The 22757-nt window shown below is 36.7% G+C and overlaps 2 protein-coding genes across 4 annotated transcripts in view; one reads left to right on the top strand and one right to left on the bottom strand.

Moving 5' to 3' along the window:
- Positions 1-3209: 3209 nt before the first annotated feature.
- On the top strand, positions 3210-4310 carry GPR68 (G protein-coupled receptor 68; the record flags this gene model as incomplete). Its single annotated transcript, XM_084287994.1, is given in 2 exon segments — positions 3210-3227; positions 3231-4310. Coding segments are annotated over 2 exon segments (1098 nt in total).
- A 3230-nt stretch (positions 4311-7540) lies between these two features.
- Positions 7541-22757, bottom strand: part of DGLUCY (D-glutamate cyclase) — a 42894-nt gene continuing 27677 nt past the window's right edge. For all 3 annotated transcript variants that reach the window (XM_084288223.1, XM_084288221.1, XM_084288222.1), the window contains 6 exons: positions 22267-22527; positions 21711-21810; positions 19834-19982; positions 15672-15791; positions 13944-14095; positions 7541-8770 (listed from right to left, as the gene is read on the bottom strand). In XM_084288223.1, the coding sequence (XP_084144349.1) occupies positions 8627-8770; positions 13944-14095; positions 15672-15791; positions 19834-19982; positions 21711-21810; positions 22267-22527 (926 nt within the window). In that variant the 3' untranslated portion in view covers positions 7541-8626. The remainder of the gene's footprint in view (positions 8771-13943; positions 14096-15671; positions 15792-19833; positions 19983-21710; positions 21811-22266; positions 22528-22757) is intronic.

Raw genomic sequence — 22757 nt, 5'->3', positions numbered from 1 at the left:
GGTAACACTGAAAAGACATGGGCATATGAGAGAGAGAGAGAAATCTTGCCTGGAAATGTCTGTGGACTCGTGATACTGGAGGTGTTACATAAACTAAGCTCTAAAAAAACCCACACAGCTGCACTATTTCCATATTAAAGCTGTCTAAATGGAATGCCTGTGTGTTCCCATCCATAGCTGCTTCCAGCTTTATGATTATCTGCACCCCAGATGTTTTTCTTACAGTGACTTTTTCATTTTTCTCCTCCTACTATCTAGGCTGGCTTAGTAAGTAATGAGGGAGCTATTTGTCTTTCCTATCCCCTGCATCACCTTTCCTTCAGTTTCCAGTTTGCCAGGGAGCTTGTAAGTTACTGTGTATTATATTCCTAATAACAGAGTGGTCTTTAAAGGCTGTTCTTCCACAACATCCGTTGGACACCCTCATTGCAGTGTTTTGATACCAGTCTTGATGAAAAAGCACGCAGTTTCATTCCTGGCCAGTGCAGAGCTATGTTAATATACTTGGGTTGTGGGGAAAGAAGGGGAAAGGTAAACTACCTTCATATTTCCCATTTGGCTACTGAAGCTGTCACTGGTGAGGCACGAGGTGGTCAGAGGGCCCTGAGGTGTCTCAGAGCCCACACACTGAGGATGTTGAAACAAAGGAGTTTTCCAAGCTCACTTCATCCACAGACCAGAAGAGCAGCATAAAGCAGCTATTGTGCCAAAGAGAATCTGGAGCTTTGCAACAGCCAGCCTTCTCTTCCTGGCCCCAAAACAGCACACACCAGCACTTCCTCCAGGAGCAGGAAACATTACTGTAATCAGAAGTGTGTATTATATTAGAACAATATCATATCAATAAGACTTCTTCTGTGTCTTTCACATTCCGCATTCTGGCCAGACTTTTAAGCTAAGCAGATATGAATTTTACAGTCATGTTCTTCATGACATAAACATAATTTAATAAAAACAGTTTGAGTTCTTAGAGGAAAAGAAGCATTTTCAAAAAAACAGTGCAACTGTGGAGTACATCTGCTTTTTCTCACACTGTGACCCATTTTTGCCCACTGGGTAACACTGAAAAAACAGAGAGCTCTTGAACTATGAACATATAAAGACAGTTCTGACTCTTGAAAGGTATTGACAACCTTCAAAATACTTTCTACAGTCTTTTAAATTATCAATTTGGTCTTATCAACAGCAGCTGGGCACTGACTGGATGCTTTTAGTTGTTAGGATAGATGATGGATCCCGGATTTTTAGGCATTTTAGGCTGTAACTGGATATGATGATCATTCCGTGCAGACAAACTCTTACCTGTAAAAGTCACCAAATTATTTTAAAGAAATTGTACCAAATACAAACTCAACTACAGTTGTGCTTGGCCTGGAGTTCTGGAATGGAGAAGGTGAGGTGGGATAGCGAGGCTGTCAAACCTGTCTCAGTGCAGATCCTGTGCACAGTGCTCACAGGCTTGAAGCCAGACCTCCTGTTGACCGAAAAGCTGCATGGCAGTTGTGTGTAGCCACTGAGAAAAGCACTGTGTGCTGGATGGTGCTAGAGGAGTAAAAATGCCCCCTAAGTAACAGTCCTTTGGGAAATCTGCATGTGAGTTCACAGATGAATTTCTGTACACATCTGCGATGCTAACATTGCCATCGTTGTTCCACAGGGAAGCTTATGGCAATCTCTTGGAGCAAACTTCAAACTAAACCAGAGGTGTCAGTGACTGGGTCCCTTCCACAGCATTTCTGCTGCCGTGCTCGCTATGTCCGTGGTCACTGTTGTGCCAGCCTAGTGGAGGGGCAGTCTGAAGGAGCTGCAGGAGCACAGGAGCAGCAGAACAGAGCTTGCGCTGGGCTAGACTCCACCAGTCTTTTACACAAGCAGTTTTAGACATTTTAGTAGTTTTGGAGACACAAAGAAAAATGCAAATTAGGGTAGTAAATGGGAAAGAACAACAAGTCTTTATCTTTGTCCCTGACAGTGCTGTCTCCTTTTGAACCCAAATTAACTGAAGCTTTATGATGGTCATATAAATTGCTAACCTTACCCAAGTACATGCTACAACCGCGCATTTTCTGGTAGTGGTTCAAAGAACTAATCTCGCCATCTTGCATCGTCACATAAAGTATACATCTCCCTAAGACTGGGCCACAGTCTGCCCTGCTCTTTTCTAGTCCTGAGCACTTGTGCCAAAGTGACTGAGCGTATCCCATTAGGTGATAAAAGGGTGAGTCTTCATTTAGTCTAGGGTTTAATCTCTGTGGGCTGGCTGAAGGCTTAACTCTTGTCCTGGTTGAACTGGGTGCTAACCCATTGTCAGCAGTGATTTTTATGAGTTTGAAACAGTAATAGTTCAGTACGTAAAATGTTTGCACAAGCACATGTTTGGGTTGTAGAAGATTCTTTGGGTGAAAACAACTGTATTCGTCTTCAGTGTAGATGAAATAGGAAGATCATGTGTACAGATAATGACGGGTGGTTTTGAGAGTCTGTGGCAAATAAGGAATTTGTAATAGCTTATTTTGTAGGACTAAGACCATAGAGACATTATGCCAGATTTTTAAAGTGTCTTTCCAACAGACAGCTTGCTTTTGGGACTGTGTTTATGCTTAACTGCAAAAGAGACTGCTAAAATTTCCAGTTTATTCATCCTGATGGATTGAACTGCATATTCTATGGTATTTTTTATCTAAAGAGAAATTTAAGTAATGGAAATTAAAAATCAACTGTTTTGTGCACCTTGCATCCCCCAAGGAAGTCTGAGTGAACTACTGCTTTGCCAGGGAAATATTTCCATTTTGAACAGATTGGATTACTGCTTTCGTGCCTCATCTGCAAAAGAGAGATGATATTTCTTCACCTTTTAGATACTCATAAAGCTAAAGTGACAAATGTTTGTAAATCGCTTGGAAATTCTTTGACAGAAAATTTGGTTTATGTGCACAGTACGTGGAGTTACTCATATGAATCATGATTTCCCAGACAGGCTTTATCTTCTATCAAAGACTGTAAAAAAATTTAGTACTAGGAAAACACATCTTACTGAAAACCGATGATTTGATAATGATATTCTTAAGATTTTCATGTGTTTTACCACCAGGTTATTAACATCCTGCAGCGAGTCATCACTTGAACCTGAAGTTTGTGTGGATGAAATAAGGGGTATATGAAACCGGATGAAATTAAGTTCTCCATCTATTCATTTGGGACGCTGATGAATGATACACGTTGAGAAGTAGAAGATGGTGAATTCCACAGACAATGCAACCGAACAGTGTATTATTGACCATAATATCCACCAGACATTATCCCCTGTGGTATACATATTTGTATTCATAATAGGCTTGCCAGCCAACTGCCTGTCACTGTACTACGGGTACTTACAGATCAAGGCTAAAAATGAATTGGGTATCTACCTTTGCAATTTGACTGTAGCAGACCTCTTTTACATATTTTCTTTGCCTTTCTGGATCCAGTACGTTTTACAGCATGACAACTGGACCTATGATGAACTGCTGTGCAAAATCTGTGGCATCCTCTTGTATGAGAATATCTATATCAGCGTGGGCTTCCTCTGCTGCATTTCCATCGACCGCTACCTAGCAGTAGTGCACCCTTTCCGGTTTCACCAGTTTCGGACAATGAAGGCAGCTATGATTGTGAGCGCTGTTATCTGGACCAAAGAAATAATGACCTGCTGTTTTGTCTTTACACACGGGGAGATCAGTATGGATGCCGAGAGCCATGTGGTATGCTTTGAGCATTACCCCATCAAAGATTGGGAGCACAACATCAATTACTATCGCTTCTCTGCTGGCTTCCTTTTCCCCTTCTTTCTGCTGGCCTTCTCTTACTGTGGGATTTTAAGAGTTGTCCATAAGAGTCATGGCACTCAAAAGAATAAGAAAATCCAAATTAAACGCCTGGTTTCAAGCACTGTCTTCATTTTTTTAGTGTGCTTTGGACCGTATCATATCCTACTTGTAATTCGCAGCGTGTTTGAGAACAATTGCTCATTTGCTGACAAAATATTTAACATTTACCATGCCTCTCTCCTGTTGACTACTTTTAACTGTGTTGCTGACCCAGTATTGTACTGTTTTTCCAGTGAAAGCACTTACCATAACTTTGCCAAGATACGAGACTCTTGTTTAACATGTTTAGGATGTCTAAAGACCGAGATGAAAGAATCCTATCAGCTGAGTGCTCCAGAAACTCCCAACAGGCCACAACATGAGCAACAGCCAGGGTTATTACAAAAATCACGTGATGCTACTGAAACAACGGAAGACTCTTCAATTAACATGGGCTATTTATAGCGTTCATCAAAAAGGACACATAAAATGTCCATGCATGACTGTACGTATCCATCTGATTTATCTATGTATTAAACTTTTACCTCCCAAAGGCTTATTAGCAATGCAATATAGTGAGGTGCCCTTAGCTACAATTGTGTCTGTTGTCGTTATGGTACCACTCAAAACCAGTCACCTGGCATTGACTGAAATAAGCTACTACTCATGGTGTGATTCTTTAACTGCTGTCTTTTTGCAGCACCAGGAGAAAAAAAAAGATCTCAAAAGTCTGTTGAAAAGGTTGGAGATAGAACAAGTTAAATATGCCCATAAGTTCTTTTGAAAAGAAAAAAATGATGCATTTTTGCAATGCATTATGTACTTCTCTGAAATAACTCCTTCTCCAGCTAGTTTAAAGGTGTGCAGAGACTTTGCAAGAGCCAACTTGCTAGAACAACTCATCAAATAATGTGAGATGTTCTGGGACAACAGGCACAAGAAATTCAGCATCTGCTGAGACTTTCAATGTGTGGATTGACTGTTGAAACTCGTCATAAGGCTTCTGTTGACTTCCAGAGGTATGAGATCTCTTGGTTCTGACTGGAATAAATAATTGAATTTGTAGACTTGAAAAAGAACGGGAGGTTTGTAGTATGTGTCGTGCATTTAACCCGTGCATTTCTCTGAATCATTGTCTTCAAACATTAATTTAGTTGCAACAAAATTCTCCTGAATCTTGATTTGGACTGTGTCCTTCTAAATCTTGTCTCTCGTGTCACCATGCAGGTAAATAATAGTGGATTTGTCAGTGAAACTCCTAAATGGATTCTGCTCAAACTCTATTTTCACTAATAGGTATTATAGCTTAGGCTTTCGTCATTGTTCAGTAAATACAGTATCAGAAATATGATGTGAGAATGATCCATAATGTTTTCTAGTTTAGACAGAAACAAACTACAGGAATACCTGGAGATAATTAAAGATGAGGTTGTTGTGCTCTGTAATAGTATTTCTACAACCAAGTCCTCTCTAGTTTTTTGTTGGTGGGGTGTTTTATATATATATATTCTTTCTACTAATGAATCCTGTTTCTTCTTTGTTATCTCATCATAATTTCTCATATCTATAACTGTTACACCATGAATATTACCTCATCCTTTCACTTATTCTATAATTTCAAGCATTTCTTGAAACACCTTTGTCTCTGCAACCCAGAGTTGATAACATGCAGTAGTACTTTTTTTTTGTTTCTTTTTAATGTCAAAAGATTGTCCAGACAGACCTTCTATACCTGGTATCTCAAATATGTCACTGTACACAGCCTCGCTTGTCTGTGATTTTTAAAAGGCAGCATGCTCTTAGAGTTTTCTGGAAACCACCCTGAGAGTGCAATAGTAGAAGTAATTAGGTGATGTGTTTAATAAATAATGTTTTTATTATTTTCTTTTTATATTCGTTCATTTTGTGTTTGGAATAACTATACTATGGCTTTGGCTCACAAGATTCTATTTGTGAGACTACAGATCCTCTCCTCTGCTTTTACAGAAAGGATTCATGTCCCCACTCTAAGGAGGGGATTAGGTTTGCTTAGGTTAACATTTGCTTTGTTTAATTCTTTTGCATTTCTTTATACTTAGACCACTCACCATGCTGGATTAATTACTTTATTACATGCACTTTTCTTCTGACTATCAGTGCTGTTTAGCTTTACTTTCTGTTAGTCTTTCCTCCAGCCTCTCCAGTCTGCCTGTATCAGCTGGGTTGGAAGGCAGGGACTCCCGACTGCCATAATCCATCCGTGTACGTTGTTGAAAACACAGCCAACTGCTCAGGCTCCCATGACCTGACATGCTGCAAGACACACACATGGTTTGTTCGAAGATAAAACATTTGTTGCCCTGTTTACGCTTTACTTCTTTATAGTCACCCATGTTGTTTAAATTAGCTGGGATGCGGAGCACACCACATTACATGCAAATACTGTCTGACAGATTAAGACTTAGTTATGTTGGTACTTTGTTGTGGTCAACTTTTGGTCAGCTGCTGCAGTTTAAATCAGATGGAAACAGTCCAGCACCCTGCTGCAGTTATCATCATCTAACCTGCCAACCAGGCAGGGAGGGAAAGGTTGCTCGTCCCTCCCACCCCAGCACGAAGTCAATATTTCATCAACTATTCCTACATTGTAATGGTTGGGCGTAGGCTACAGAACTGCGACCACCATGGGAGGAAAGTAAACCTCAGAGCTTTTCTATTTCATCCCGAACATAATCAAGGGTTGCTAGAGATATGTTACATATTGGCATTGGATTAAATACAGGGCTTGGGACTGCACAGGAGAAAGCATTTTTAAAATGCGCATTAGAGAAAAAGACTAATAATTTATTACATTTTATACTTAACAAAATCTGACTGTTAAAACGTATATTTTGGAAAGAAAAGTACAAAAGTTTATCAAATCAAGTTCATTTGATGAAAATCAGTGTTTGGAAAGAATAATGTACATCTGTTAGCGTAACAGGTCACTAAGCATGTAGCACACAGAGAAAGAAATCACATGACTCTATCTGAACAGGTATCTTTAAATTACATCAACTTCATTTTGTGGGTTCTGTGCACCAATGAATGTATGCGATCCTATGGGGTTACTGGCTTTGGCAAAAAAAAAAAAAAAAAACACAAAACACTCAAGTACTCTTACTGAACATCTTACTTAATGGTTTTAGATAATTTTGGAGACTGCTAAAGGAGCTATTTTCTAATTGTGAGACAGATTCACCACAGTGTCCTTCAAAAAGGTTTTAAGTAAAATTAATCAAAAAAAAAAATAAAAAATAAGACTGAGCCATAAATTATCCATTGGAACCTTTGGCAAATCTGACTGTCTGTCAGCATTCTGGCGTTAAGATTTTCTCTCATACATGTTCAACTGTTGTAGATCTTTACAGGCTGTGTATCCTCAAGGAAATCAGAAGATTAATGTTCTAAGAATGCTGGTGTTTGTGGTACAAAGTGATTTTTCTTATTCTCAAAGCGTTACATGTTTGTCTTAGATAAGAAGGGAAAAAAAAAAAAAAAAAAAAAAAAAGAAACCTCACTTGCCAGAAAGAATAATAGATATAAGACATTGCTAGCAGTTGAAATACTGTCCTTTGGAAAACAATGGGCAAACAGAACTGCCATTTGGATGCTGTTGAAGCACAATAGCTTGGTGCTCTCCTTTTGTACCATTATAATCATTTTATGACAGGTAAAGCATCAGTGTCTGAGAGGTGCAGTGCAAAACAGAGCCTGTCCTTCCTGCTGTGAGGACTGACAACTAGCACATCTTCAGCCCAGATGCTCACCTTGAGTTGAGGTAGTAGCACAGCTTTCAATGACGTAAGTCAGGCGCAGTTCACACCTGTTTGTCGTGTACTGGTTCACTGTCAGTAGGCCTTTGAGATGTAATTTAATTTTTCTTCACTCAGTCTCATCAAGACCTGTATTTCTATAACTGGAATTTATTTAAATATTCATTTACATTATTTTATACGAAATGCAAATGTTCTTAAAGCACAATCAGAAATTAAAGTTCTAAGCGTTATTTTTAATCACTATGGATTGAACTCATTTAGGGTATCCTATTGTTAAGAATTAAAAATTTACAGTATTTCTGTATTACCCAGAAAGGGACAAAATGTTAAACCTTTTATAAATGGTGAACTACCGATATGAAGGAGGCAAACAGTGCAGCCTACCCTTGACATGGCAAGTCTGCAGGGCTGCCCTTATTTTCATTGCAGCCCTCCCCTTGTCTCCTCGCACTTCCACAAATGACCCACTGCTGCAAGAAAACAGTATTAGAGGAAGAAGTGTGCAAGGGAGCTGTATTTAACAACTTTTACTGCTGTAACACTTACTGTTTTGTTTTCTTTTGAATACTCCGCTGCAGCTGTCTTCCCCACCACAAAGTATTTTTAAATCCAAGTTGTTACAAGAGTTACTTCCTGTTGCAGTTACAAGGTTAGTAAAACAGGAACAGCAATGCAATCATGCTTCATTTTAATGACAACTTTTCTTCGTAAAAGCCAGATCACCTCCTAGTATATAATATCATTTAATATCCATTATGAAATTACAGAAAAGAAAGGTAGACCAAATCATTATGGTATCTCCTTCCTGCTTCACCAAAATATTAGGACAATAATAACAGGTTGTGCATGGGCAAGACACCAGAGATGAAAAGTCCAGTACTTAAGAGACAGAGACTCATCTCTTACAAGGTAAAAAAAGATCAGAAAAAGCCTAGGAAATAAGAAAATAGGAGCAACTCCTGATTTGGAAATCTTGTGGGGCAGTTACTGCTTCAGCTCTTGCAGCAGCTTCTCAATCATTAGCGAGTGGGTGTCATAGAAGGGCAGCCCGTCCACTTCCATTTCTAGACTGGCAGTTTTTCCACTGCGGACCCTGTGCTGCACAAGTGCTTTCAGAAGCTTTTCTTCCTTAAAAGATAAAGGAACATGACATAATTAATATCCCAAATCAGAAAGAAACATTCATCAAGATCTTTGTTTTAAACCTAGGGAGACTCTGACCTCACCCTCCGCATTTATTTTGGATAGCAGTTCGTGAACACCATTTTTCTTCTCTACACTCCCTCAAACAGCACGTTGGTGTCTGCCTGATTTCAAGTCCCTCGATGCTGAGTGCCTGATTTCAAGTTCCTGTATTGCACAGATGTGAATCAGAGGAACCTCCACCTGAAGTACCTCAGAAAACTACCTGTTGTTTCCCTAGCAGAGCAACAAGCTGCAGATGCATTTTTAAAGAAAAAGTACAGAGGAGGAAAAGGGTATGTCAGGGGAGAAGGCTAACAAGAGAACCTCACTGGGCTGCACAATCACTTTCTTCCCTGAGTATTCTGTGATGACTACATGCCTTTTGCTCTCTATCCTCTTTTTCTATTGATTTTATGAGAATTCTGGTCCCTTAAGAAAGGAATCAGGGGGGCGAAAAATACAAACCTGAAGTTGCTCTTTCCTGGAATTCTTTGAAGTAATGTCTAATTTCCTTTGTTTTGAACTGCAAACTCAATTTTGTGTTTATAACTGTTATTTTCTTGCTAAACAGTGGTATAAGCAGATATAAAGCATGTTCCAGATTGAACTGTTGAAGTACACAGAGGGATCAAAATCCTCGATTGTGACCTATGGGCCAGTTAGCATTGTGAGAAGAAAAGATGGGATAAAATCAGCTCTGAAAAAAACACTACTTATGTCAACGGTGAAATTGGAACAGCCTGGTTTCTAACGGACATATGTGTAGCTGTTTTGTCACTTCCCAAAAGGTTTTTTCTGAAAAGCCACAGCCTCAGTAGCAGCATTAAAGAAGAGACCCCTCTCTCTTCTCCCCAGTAATCAGTTTTGTGAAATTTCCCAGAATCTCAGAACTTAGAAACCTCTTCCTTTTGTGAAATTTTGAACCTCCTGTTGAATTTCAATGAAGCTTACACATTCCATTTACCGTGGTGGTTATAATAAAGAGTCCTTCAAGGCAGCAGTGCATAAATTGTCTGTTCGTTCAGTAATCTTTGAGAATTCTGGAGGTATTCAAAATGCCATTATTCTAGATACTCTTCTCTTCATTTGACATGAAATACACGTATTAAAACTCTTTACAGAAAATGCTAAGACCTTATATGAAGATAATTTGAACCTCAAATTTTGTTAATAAAAATCTAAGAAGAATAAAAAGCCTACTCACATCTTTGCTTCCCTCCACCCCTCCTCTCACGTAACTTACATAATACCTTGATGTAATCATATACATATATTTTTTTCTTCCTTCCTCAAGAGTAACTTTTCTTTCTATGAATGCCTTCTTTCTAAGAATGCCTCTTCTGGTCTTTGGTCTGTTTTACTTCCAGTTATGTGAGACCCTGCTTTGATGGAAATCGCTACTACCATATGAAGCCCTACCAGTGTCCTTGACAGACAGCTCTATAGGTTCAAATACTTTTTTGTTTGATATTCCCTACAAAAGCATTAACAAAGTCCTTTATATCCTGGACACAGATGAATGACCAAAACATTGCGATGTCAAAATGTCTAATGTTTTATGTATTTGTTTTCTAACGTCTATGTTACCTATATAACAGAAAATATGTTGTTTTGCTTTATTTTTTTTTATTTCATTTCTAGGAAGACTTCTAAACCATATAGAATATAGTAGCTTTAGATCTGAATTTATACATAATATGGTTGTATTTTACATACAATTGTATATGGCCAAAATATAAACATTTCTGACAGAATCAAAACATACCTTACATGGTTGTTTAGCAGAGAATTCAGTATAACTTGGAAACCTGCTTTTTGAATGCACTCCATATAAACATTTTATATTTCCTGGTAATGCATCCTAGATCTTAGCTGTAACAAAGTGAAATGAGCCACTCTTTTTCTATTAAAGATAAAATAGCTATAGTTACATGGTGTCAGTCTTGACATCGTGTAACAATACAGCAATGATACAGCTATTTAAGGAAATTACCTGAAGACACTCTTAGCATAAAAAGCACTACATTGTCATTTATCAGCACCTTATATCATGCATGATGATACATATGAATATATGAATGCAAATAGAAGCATCTGATCTTTCTGCAAAGAGAGATTTTGTCTTGGCACTGAGTATCTATATGCAAAGTGGCAAATTACATCTCCCATGTCACAAAAGAGACACACGAATTGGATAAGCAAAATTTCATTTCTTATTTTGAACTGTTTTTCCTATATATTTACAGGCTAGAGCTCTTTGGTCTGCTTACATAGGGAAAACAGGCTTAATATTAAATAACTATGCCTGTATTCTCTCATCAAACATTACTGGTTGCACTTGTGAAACATACACAATTTACACTATGTTCAAAATCAAACCAGCATCGGATTAACTGACACAATCTTGATTCAACTCCACACCTGAAAGGTAGGTAAAGACGATTTAGATCAATTATTTCTTACTGATCAAGGTGTCAGCAATGACCAAATGCTTCTCAGTATCTCTTATTAAAATATATGTAAAGAATAAGTCATGCATTGAGAAAAATCTTAGTATTTTGTTGAGCAGAAATGGAGAATGTAACAAAACCCAGAACTGTGGCATTGCAACCCTGATACTGCTTTAATGTGAGGCTGGAGAAAACCTTTATACTTCAGGGGAAGTCTTCTTAATTTAGTAATTATGATCTATGGGTTTCATGGAAAGAATGCCATTTCTGGAAGAAAAATAAAATGTGATAAGAAAGCTGTTTGGTACTTAGGCACTTACTCAAATGTCTTCTTTCCAATTACAACCACACAAATATTAACACTGAGGTGGGTATGGTGGCGCTTTTTATCTTACTAGGGTAATTATTACAGCATTAAAAGAAGCTGTACTGGGCAGAAAGTAGCCATGTAAACCATAAATGGTCTGATGTTTTATTTTATTCTAATGGAGTATGTGAACACTAATGTATTCAAGCTCAGGAAATCTTCTGCGCTGTTTACTGTTCTATGATTTATAATTAAAGATATAATCTCCTCTTGTCAGAAGATTTGTCATTTTCTTTCTTCCCACAAAACTGTTGCCATTAATTTTATCTCAATAGATTTTAGTGTTGAACTTTCAGCAGCTCATTATTGGATCATTATCAATATCGCCAGCTGTATAACTTAGTAAAATAAAAGCAAGGATTTCCTGTATACAGTATCACATTTAATTGCTGTATCTTGTTACCAGGAATTTTGATCATAGTTTTTTGGATATGTAAATTCAAAGGGAAAACAAGTAGATGTGAGTCAAAAAAATCAAAAGGGAAAAAATAATTAATGTTGGAGCTGTCTTACATGTCACACAGAAGTCAAAGGGTAAGTATATATGGCTAAGCTAACGGCTGGGATCAGTTTCAGTTTTATGTTCTTTATATGAAAAATCAAACCAGCAACAACTACAAAGTATGACCTACTCTACACTACTGTGTTGGAATTTCAGGCCAAACACACTGTCATCTCAGTAGAAATATTTCAGTGTTGCAGACAGTATCTATGCTGGATGGATTACACTTTGCGTAGCATTCCTGGAGGTCACAAACAATACTGTGTTTTTTCCAAGTCTCTATAGAAGTACTCTGCCAATAAAACTGATTTGAATTTCCTCAGTTATTATAAATATGGTAGAACAATCCTTACTTGATCACTGCATATATTTTTTAACACAGCCAAGTTAAAAATAGAGCCATGTGATTAGCAGGATGCTCACATATCAGTTCTCATCCCTCTTAGTTATTTTACTTTTTCTCAGTGTGGAACCTCTGCATTCCCAGCATATCACAGTGTTCAGAGTTCCATTAGTCAAAATGCATTTAAAAATATTCCTCTGCAAGTCTTTCTCCATCTTTAGTTCAGAAATATTCAAACTTAATTATAGAAAGGTTCTAACATAACTAAGAAATGTAGAACAATCAGAAATATGGAGTGGCTTCAGTAATTAGGATTGTGACTTTTAGTTTTGGAAGAAAGATTTCTAAAGAATACAACAGAGATTTATAAGAATCATGAGTGCTGCTAAGGAAATGAACAAGGAATTTTAATCACTCTGCCTCACAGTACAAGGTAATAGAACGGGTTTAAAGCAAGAGCACTTCCTTCAAAATCTCAAAGACAAAACGGAGGCCAAGTTATCAAATGTGTCACAAACAATTGAGACTACCATCAGGATTTAATCTTTTACTGGATGTTAATCGGAGTGGTCTGCTACAAGCCTCTAACTTGTAACTCCCTGGTGCTGGGAATTGTAAGTCCATAACGATCTGATTCTACACTCCATCCTAAGCATCTGCTACTGCCCCCTGCCAAAGACAGGAGACTGAGCCAAATGGACCTCTGGGCTCAACTACTACAGAAGCTTTTAGACCTTGACATAAAACAAACAAACAAAAAACTGGTGAAACTCTAACAAGGTTTAAGGACAAAAAATAGTTTTTTTAATATATAAAAATTTTGTAGTAATTTTAATGCAAAATTTTTGCAGATCTCCAAATTTAACTTAATTATCAAACATCACAATGAAAACCTCTATTTTTAGTAGCATACTCATATTTAGGAGGGAGCTAAGATTGTATTTCAAGATAGACCACAGTGGCAGTGCATTTTGGAAGGAGTTAGTAGTAGAACGTAAGATTTTTTTCTACTGAAGCCTCTAGTTATACAAACTGACTTTGTCCCAAGCATTCACAGATCTCAAACAGCTGGTGATTGGAGAAGTAAGAGCCCCACATATTTTAAAGTAGATGTAGTGCTGGTGAAGAGAGTCTGACAGCCACTAAAACTGACCATTTTCTTATACAAAACCAGTTAATTTTAGTAAACAGGATTTCTTGCACTTCTCAGAAAATTGTAGCATGATTTTGCACTTGAAGTCACAACACAGGAATAAATTTATCCTTGAAGCTTTTTACATTCATAATGTTCTGAACCCTTTACAGGATAGTCTAAATACAGTGTGGATGCTGGTTAACCAGGAATTCCCCAAAGTCACCAAAAGACCATGTGAAAGCAGTGACTGGGCACGATTTAGTGGCTGATTCCATCTACCCATGAGCAAGTCAAAACTCCCTGGCCCTCTGGAAATTACCTTTGTAACTGATGGGAGTGCAGATAACCAGATCTTCTTCTTCAGTAATTGTGGAAACCCCACAGCTTTCCTCAGGTAGCGATCATGTATTTCACAGGTGCTGAGAATATACAAAGCACATGCAATGGCGTAGCCTCCCCAGTTAGAGACACCTGTAAAAGAAAGTCACCATGAAACCAAAGTGTTAAAAAAAATAAATGACAGTTATTGCAAACATACCTAACCTTCATAAGTCATAGGGCACTTACAGATGAGTCATGCAGTGATTCTGAAATGGAACTGTGATATGAATTAACTGTTGACATCAATTTGGAACTTTTAGAAATATGCAATTCCTTAAGATATTAAAATGTTTTTATTAGTATTTCAGATTAAATTTCTGCAGGTTTCCCTTACTATGAAATCCATGAACTTTTGAAGAACTATGTAATAGCTTGGTGTCTTTTGCTGTTGATGATACAGAGGTAGGAGATTTTTGATATCCTAAACCATGTAAATTTTCACTGAAGTCAGATTTTATGGTAGAACGCTGTACCATTCTAGAGAGTCCCTTTTTGGTCACAGATGATGATGGATTAAAGGGTTCAGTTACTTTATCAGACATGAAGTTCAGGTGAAATTAATTGTGTCTCAATGATGTGTCCTTTGTTTAAGTATTGTATACAGAAAGACGTTCTAATGTAGTTAATATCCGTGAATTGTCTGCATGCTGTGACTAAATCACTCCACACACTCTTGTTTGACCACTTCTTTGTCAAGGCTATATTGGAGAATGTTAGATTTGAAACTTGCTGTGGGAAGTTATCTCTGCTGCCTGGCACCTTTACCAGAGATGTAGAACAGACAGATTTTCTAAAGTGTGGAGGTTGTTTCAGTGCATGTAATTTTCCACACAAACGTCTAAATATTCCCCTCACTTGCCTGTGCAGGGTCTGGGCGTGACAGTTGCTTTCAAGGTAAAAATCACCAGAATTTCCAAAACAGTGACTGTAAGCAACATGTAGATTAAGTCATAAGAATTAGATATAATTATCACCACAATCCCATTTCTCCCCTCAAAATTGCTGCTCTAGTATCAGCAGTGTTAGAAACACAGGTGCTCTAACTTAGGTTAGAAACTTGAGCTCAAGTACAATATGGCCCATTCACTTCATAAATTCGTCCTTGCTGAGCTAATCTTGCAATAAATTATATTTAATGCTTGTTAAGATGTTACAGCAGAAGAGAATTTTGAGCTATAACATCCAACTTATGTTGTATATTAAGAATGTACTTATGTCTTGGAGTGGCTGCTGAAAGAATTTATCATCTCATGTAAGTGCAATATGGCTGATTTAGGCCTGACAGGGTCACACCCACAGAATTTTATCAGTTATACTGAAAATTCATATGTGCATAGACTATTAAAAAAAATCCCAGATAGATCACTTCTGCAGTCTTCCCTGTTTTATTTACTATGTGATTTTTTCAAGATTATTCAGGATTTGCCCAACTGTTTCCGATGAAATGCTCTTTTTTGACTGAGCATCCTCAACTTTCAGTCATTCCTGCTAGAACAGTAGAATCTTAATTATTCAAGTAATGGACAAAATACAGAGACAGGTTTGTTTGTTAGTGATGACTTGATCATACAATGAAAGGGCCAATATAAATTAGTTGGAAAGTCAGGTGTTTCCTTTTCAGTTCTCTTTGCAACATCAACTTTCCCACACCCCAATATTCCCTTACCAGCTACAACGGTAAAATCAGCTTCAACATCACAGGCTATAGTATTTCCATTTTTTATGTGCTTCTTTACAGCTTCTTTTACTTTGCCCATTCCTAATTCATTTCCTCCATCTCCAACACCTTTATTAAAAAAGAGATCAAATGAGTATGAAGCCAGCATATAGCTAACAATCCATTTATAAAGCAGCCAGTGTCTTTCCCAAGTCTCTGTGACAGTTCATAGCTCCATATGAGATGATTTGTATTTTCATCAGAAGTATCTATAAACATAAGATCATGAAACAAATGCTGAAGCATCACATTACCGCATGCTAACCTGTTAGTGTATATACAGTGCATGCTGTACTAGTGCAGGTAAAAGAAAACAAAATTATCAAGCATTCAGGAACTGCAGACAGAACTAAAGACAGTAAACTTAAACAAGTGTTCTATATAATGCATTATCACAAGTAAATTAGTACAGATAAAGAAAGAAGATAGAAAATAAATACAAAATAAACTTGAAAAAATAGCCTACAATTCTACAGCAAATCAAACAGAGAAAAGTTAGTCTTGCTCTGAAATTTAAGAGAAAAAAAAAAAGAGAGATGAAAAGTAGTAACTATTGCAGAAAGATATGCAAGAAAATATATAGTTATTTTCAAAAAGAACAACTTACTGCACTGGCAATGTATACAAAGAGCTCAATGCTGTGTAACATTACCTTTTTTAAAAAAAAATATATGAAAAAAATAGCATTTTTTTTAAAGTGTTTGTATATTCAGAGGGTGAAATCTCGATTTTTGTTGGTCAAGTAGAAATGCTGTATATTTGTCTTCCAGAAATCAAGAACATCAATGATTTCAGTAAAATCAATGGGACCTATGTTATTTCAGAAACATTCTGGGCAACATTATATTTGGAACATTAGATTGTAAGGTGTCACTCAGAAACCTGGAGATCAGGATAACACAAACTATCAACTTAAGAACTTCCTTTAGTCTCTTACCAGTATATTAAAAAAAAAAGGCAAAAAAAATCCAATTATTTAAATGGAAATTTAAATTCTCTTTTGCCTGTTAGTTTAAATTGCTTCTTCTCAAGTTTATCCTAGTTAATGTTTGTGAAAAAGAACATCAATTTCTAGCACAGTGAAGAGCTCCAAATCCTTACTGTAATGTATGGCATTTGAATTTGAAATAAGGCTGTTCTGCATAGTATGTGTTACAAAAATTACAGAGAGAAATTACAGTATTTATAATTTACACTTTAAGTGATGAAAATTGATAAATTTAACATGTTTACTAACTGCATAAATGTCTCACATAACTCTATAATAAACTTCTTATGTAAGTGAAATTCAAAGTTATTTCTCAGCAGCAGTTTCGTATTTAGATCCCAAAGTCTGTAGAGTCAAGGTGAGCGTAACAGAGTGACACACAACCAAATGACTGTAAAGGATTTTCATGGCTAAACCTAAAGCAACTTTTTTTTTTTTTTTTTTTTTTAATTATTTTACAAAACAGGCATAATCTGTTGGCGAACATGTAAAGCTTGACACATATTTTTCATGAGTGCTTATTGTTTTGTCATGAAACAGGTAACCTTTCTTTTTGCTTAGAATTGTCTGCTTTAATAAACTGATCATGTTTATTTCAGTGTTGGGATTTAATGGTGCCTTCTAAAATCTGTTTGGTTGATAGTAAGTTTCATGTAGCAAATGACATAATCATGGTGCACCATTCATCATATATAAATAGGGCAGTTATTACTGTTTTGTAAGAATCCATGTTTTGATATTTTGGTATATTCAAAATTCTGCTCTTGATCTTTAAAGGGGTTAAAATGAACTCTGTCTTTAAGGACAATCAACAGTTTCTTTAGCAGTGAAAGATAACACTGGTTAACAGTTGGTAGATCTACTGCTTTGGATGGAACCCATTTGCACTTCACTGGGAAGAAAACATCACATCTTTCCACATCGAACAATTTCATGCACCATCTGTTTTCTTCTTCCTCTTTTACAGAGGACAACACTTTCTTATAGGTTTTCCAGACTGAGATTCACCTGACAAAACAGTTGTGTACATATGAGCTAGTCAGTTAGACTTCTTTGAAAGTCAGCGGAGAGACACAGACCCTTCAAACATTCAGTTCATCTCATCCCACTGCAGAAATCTCAAATGCATATCTGAAAATAGAAAAGGAGAAATTTCTTCTCCTAAAGGCCTGAGTGCTTTACAGGCAGAGGAAATACAGTTTTGTCATATCTTCTGCATAAGCTTTTGCTGACTACATTAGTTTCTGAAACTGAATTCCTGAAAAATGCAGAAAATGCCAGTCTTCTGTACTAAAAATCATTTGTGTGAAAGGGAAATTGAATGTGATTTTTTTTTTTTTTTAATGCAGGTCTTCAAAAAGCATATATAATTATGTCAATTGTATGACAGCTGAGAAAATTATCATGTGGTTTTGGTAACATCTCAATCTTTTATTTCAACTTTTCATGGAAATGACTCCTTCCACCTTCACTGTTTCATGTCTTCTTATTTTGTATATTCCTGAAAGTCTCTGCTATGTATATTCCTGAAGGTTGCACTTAAAATCACATTTTTTATGATATTACTCCATGAAATTGTAGGTATTGTTCATGATTTGTCTGTGGTCAGACTCCTACATCAGATTTTTTTAAACTTCTACTTTTCAATGAAAAATCTGACAATTAATCAACATGTAACATACGTTCTACTCTTTCCCTTCTCTACCTACTGACACAGTGCAAAGACTTCTGCAATACCGAAAACTCTATCTTTTTAGTATCCATTTCTAGTATACAAAGTTATCCAAGTTAACTTAAAATCAGGGATAAGGTAATTGAAATTAACTGCAGCAGATAAAGTTCTCAGGCATTTTGCTCAACATCTTTATGAAAGACATTATTCTATCCTTACTCAGTCAAATCTTCAGCTTCTCTGCTGATTGCCAACAGAGTGCCATCTAGAGTGCTTCTTTTTGAACGTTGAATGTTACTCCTTAGGAACAGGGCAAATATTTTCATTAAATCTGAATAAAATGTATTGCAAATTTTAAGATGGTACAAAAAATACCTGTGAACTCTACTGCTACACAGCTTTTAAATAAGATTCCAATACACTGCGACCAGACTATGCATTATCTCTGCAGGAGTGCTCTACACTCTCTGGAAACATATGAAAGACATAATTGTTAAGAAGTCAGAGTTTCAGTGCCTTTGGTGATACTTAGGAGTGAGTCCACAGCACAGCAAAAAGAAAAAAGGCCAGACCAGCAACCATGTTCTAATGCGACTGAAATCAGCCTGGCATGGACACTTTATGTCTAATTTTGTTTCAAATGTTTATATAGATCATGTATCTCCTAACTCCATTTTGGGCCACACAATGCAGCAGGAAGCATTTGTTTATACAAGAACTTTATACAACACTTCATATATATACACCCAGGAATCCTTGATCTTTGGCATATTCTTACAAAGCCAGATACAACTAGGGTTTTTGGAAGAAAAAAAAAAAAAAAAGAGGACTATTGACAAAAGAGAGGAGCACTGTATTGACAAAAGATCTTTAGATTTATTAGTTGATGCTAATGTAGTTTTGGTAGGAAGGGCAATGTACTCCTTTAAAGATCATTATTTTATGCTCACATTTTCTTAGAGAAGGGCCTATTATACTAGATGCAGCTATGATATCCCTGGTCAAGAGAATCCATCATCAATTGCAACATAAGTGAATGTTCTGTCCAGACTGCTCTTTTAATGCAGGTATAACAACCATAAAAATGACTGCAGTATTTCTATGCTGCCTTTCACATGCAAAATACAGAATGTACAGATGTCACTGTCAAAACCTACACTTAGGGGAGCATATGTATGCACACTCACATATAGATAATATACACATCGAAGCTTAAGTATTTGTCTTTAAATAACTTCGAATTCAACTCCTCCATAATTTTTTTTGGATGTGAGCACCCTTTCATAAAAATCTGTAATTTTTCTCTAGCGACCCTTCCTTTAAATTCAACCAAGAGAAACAGCTGTAGTTCTCAAGCAATTACTCAGCACCTGCCTCCTGATCTGCAGCACTTCCAGTAAGAGTTCCTGTTTTGTGCTTTTCTTGCTTCTGAGACCATAATGCAGTCATACCTGTTGTTGTGACTCCTGGAATGGTTTGTGCAGCTAAAAATAGGTCATCTATGGGATCCACTAGATGTTTAATATTAACTTTCCTGGCATTGTAGTAATTGCCATCAGCAGCCATTCCAGCACGCTCTATTGCTATCAGGTGATCAAATCTGGTTAGAGACAGAGTAAAAGAACAGAAGAATGGAGTCAAATCTTTGATTCTCACCTATAATAGTCTTGTGTTGGGTACTTCTCCTGTTGTACTTGGTTCTACTCTTTGAGTATTTGTGATGTAAGGTAAAACTTGGATACTGAATTGCTGTTTCTACTTGCAGTTCTCCATAGTTCTTTTTCAAAGGTTAGTCTAGTTTCTTTATAGCTTTAGTGTAACTTCATCAAACCACGTTTGCCACCAACAAATAGGGAAGTTCCTGATATCTTCCTAAGCAGTAATCCTTTGGATCAGCCATCTGGGCTTGCTCTTTTTCGTGTTAAACTATATAATATTTCACAGTATAAAACTTGTGTTTTCAAGTAGAACAAAAAAGTGTCTACTTATTGATGATGTAAGTCCTTGTTGGTGTAAATGTAGTCTCTGCTTAAATAATATTGTTTGGAAAATGTTCACTTGCATCTAGTTAGGGAGTTTTTTGGTTTGGATCTTCAGATTTTGGGGCTGTGGATTTGAGAGATTTTTTTTATTTTTAAAGTCCATGCTTGTTTTGCTAGCTACAAAAGTACACAGATGTACTGCAGATGTCCAATGCTTTAAGCAGAATTTTAGTACTCAGCTCTGCCACTGTATGTTAGAATTAAGTCATTTTTCTTTCATTTCTCCAATTCTGCTGTCAAGAGGTTACTAATTCTTTTGAATTACTTCATGTTTTTGTGTGTGGGTATCTACAGTGACTCAGGAGACCTCAAACAGTGTAGTTGTCTACTTTAAAGAAACACTTACTTTAGCTTATTGGAATTGTGGGATCAATTGAAATAGAAACTGGCTGTAATTGAATGATGCATAGCTATAAAAAATGCTTTTAAAACATTACATAAAAACTCAAGACGGTATCATGCTGAACTTAGAGCATATGCCAACCAATACATTGGTGAAGCAAATACCAGAGTGAAAGATCTTTTTATTAAGAAGAACAAATGGAAGGCAACAGCATTGAAATGCTGTACAGGGAAAGATCAATAAAAATGAACAATATATGCCTATTTAAAGGAAACATAAGTTGCTTACTAAGTAATGAAATGTATTCTTCAGTGCTTTAACCTTAATCATGCACTTGTACAAACCTGAATTTCTGCACAACATTTTACACTGGACACCACGTATGCAAACTGTTTAACTCAATATTCAGAAGTGCATGCATACTTCTATAACTTTGGTTTTGTCTGCCTAAAGACAATAGGACAATCACTTTTGCAGTATTAGTAAATCTCAACTGTTTTTAAGTCAGATCCAATTTCCCAGTTGTCAAACATGAGCCAAAGCTGTAGAAACCAAACAAATTCTTTTCCCAGCTCCTTAACTGACTCTACCTCTCTGCATCCTAATTTTTATGCTGATTTAAAAACTGGGAAAAAACATGTATTATGCAACGTATATGCATATTGCTATGGAATAACAGCTGAAAAGCTTTTAGATTTTTTTTGAAGAAAAAGCTATTGATATGTGAAGTATCAATTCTTTTTGTACCCCAGAAATGCATACTCTCAGAATAACATGGAATTCTGTATGTGTGCTATAATACCAATATTCTGCTTCAAAGTTTGTTCCGTTAATTCCAGTGCTAAAGGATTTACTTGCAAGCGTTACACCTTCTTAAGTCACGATTATTTATAACACTATGCAGTAGAAGTGTGACCCATTCTCAAAAATTGAATAAATGTACCTAGGTCTTCTGGGATTCCCATTCTCGCACAAAAACCTCAAAGCTGAATCAGCATTTTCCCTTCGATAACTCAGTAGAGGGACAGGTCTCTTCAGGATTCCTAGAGGAAAATAAAATACAATTCAGATACTATGTACCATTTTTTTTTGGTGTGTGTTTCAGTGATTATTTTTTTTTCCTAGGTAGAATAGTTAGAATATTCAGGCCTCAGTGGGTTTACACAGTTCCTGATAAGCTCCCTGCATCCTTGCTTTTAATGAAATTCATTTAGTTGTTAGTACTGATAAAGGGGACCTTGGGATAGAAAACAGGTCTACTAGAATAAGAACAGACATCCAGAATTCATCACGAACGGCTAACCGTAACAGATGCACAAACATTAACTTGGTGCCAGCTTCATTTAACAAAACATAACAATGCTAATCAGAGGTTCAGGATGAATGGCGTGTTCATTCTCTGAAAGAAAAAAAAAATCTGTAGTAAGTTACAATGAGAATACCTGAAGCGAACCTTCGCTCAAATTAGGAAGACAAAACTGGAAAAATGTATGTCTTACCTAGTTGAACAGCATCGTCAATAATCTTTTTATTCAGATCCATGGCTCTCTGATCTGTTACTATAGCAACATCTTTCTCCAAGGCCTGCAGCATGGCCGCGATGGCGAGGGCTCCAGGGGGCCCATCATTTTCTTCTGGTGGCTCGTAAGAGAAGTGGGTAGGAAATCCAGTTGTTATCAACACTGACCGAGCATGGGAGATGGCCAGGCAAGCCTTCAGCAGCTCATCCGGGTGGTGTAAATGAATTATACCCCGATCTCCTACAAAAGTATTTTTAAAGATATATATTTTTAAGAGAACAGTACACTTCAGTACGTTGTTCTCCTTTTGAAGTTTCTGTTTGGGTGAATCTGCGTACTTTAATGACATAATACGGGTAAAAATAATACAATAAAAAGAAAAACCTCTGGTCAAGACAGGAACTGGGCTAATTTCCTCAGGAAACCTAGGAAGGTATAGGATATGAGTAATGAAAATAACGAGCTGTGTT

The sequence above is a fragment of the Netta rufina genome (genome assembly GCF_964035555.1).
Source record: "Netta rufina genome assembly, chromosome: 5".
In the NCBI taxonomy this organism is placed as follows: Eukaryota; Metazoa; Chordata; class Aves; order Anseriformes; family Anatidae; genus Netta; species Netta rufina.
Note: the sequence above shows the minus strand (reverse complement) of the source record. Positions and strands in the feature narration are given on the sequence as shown.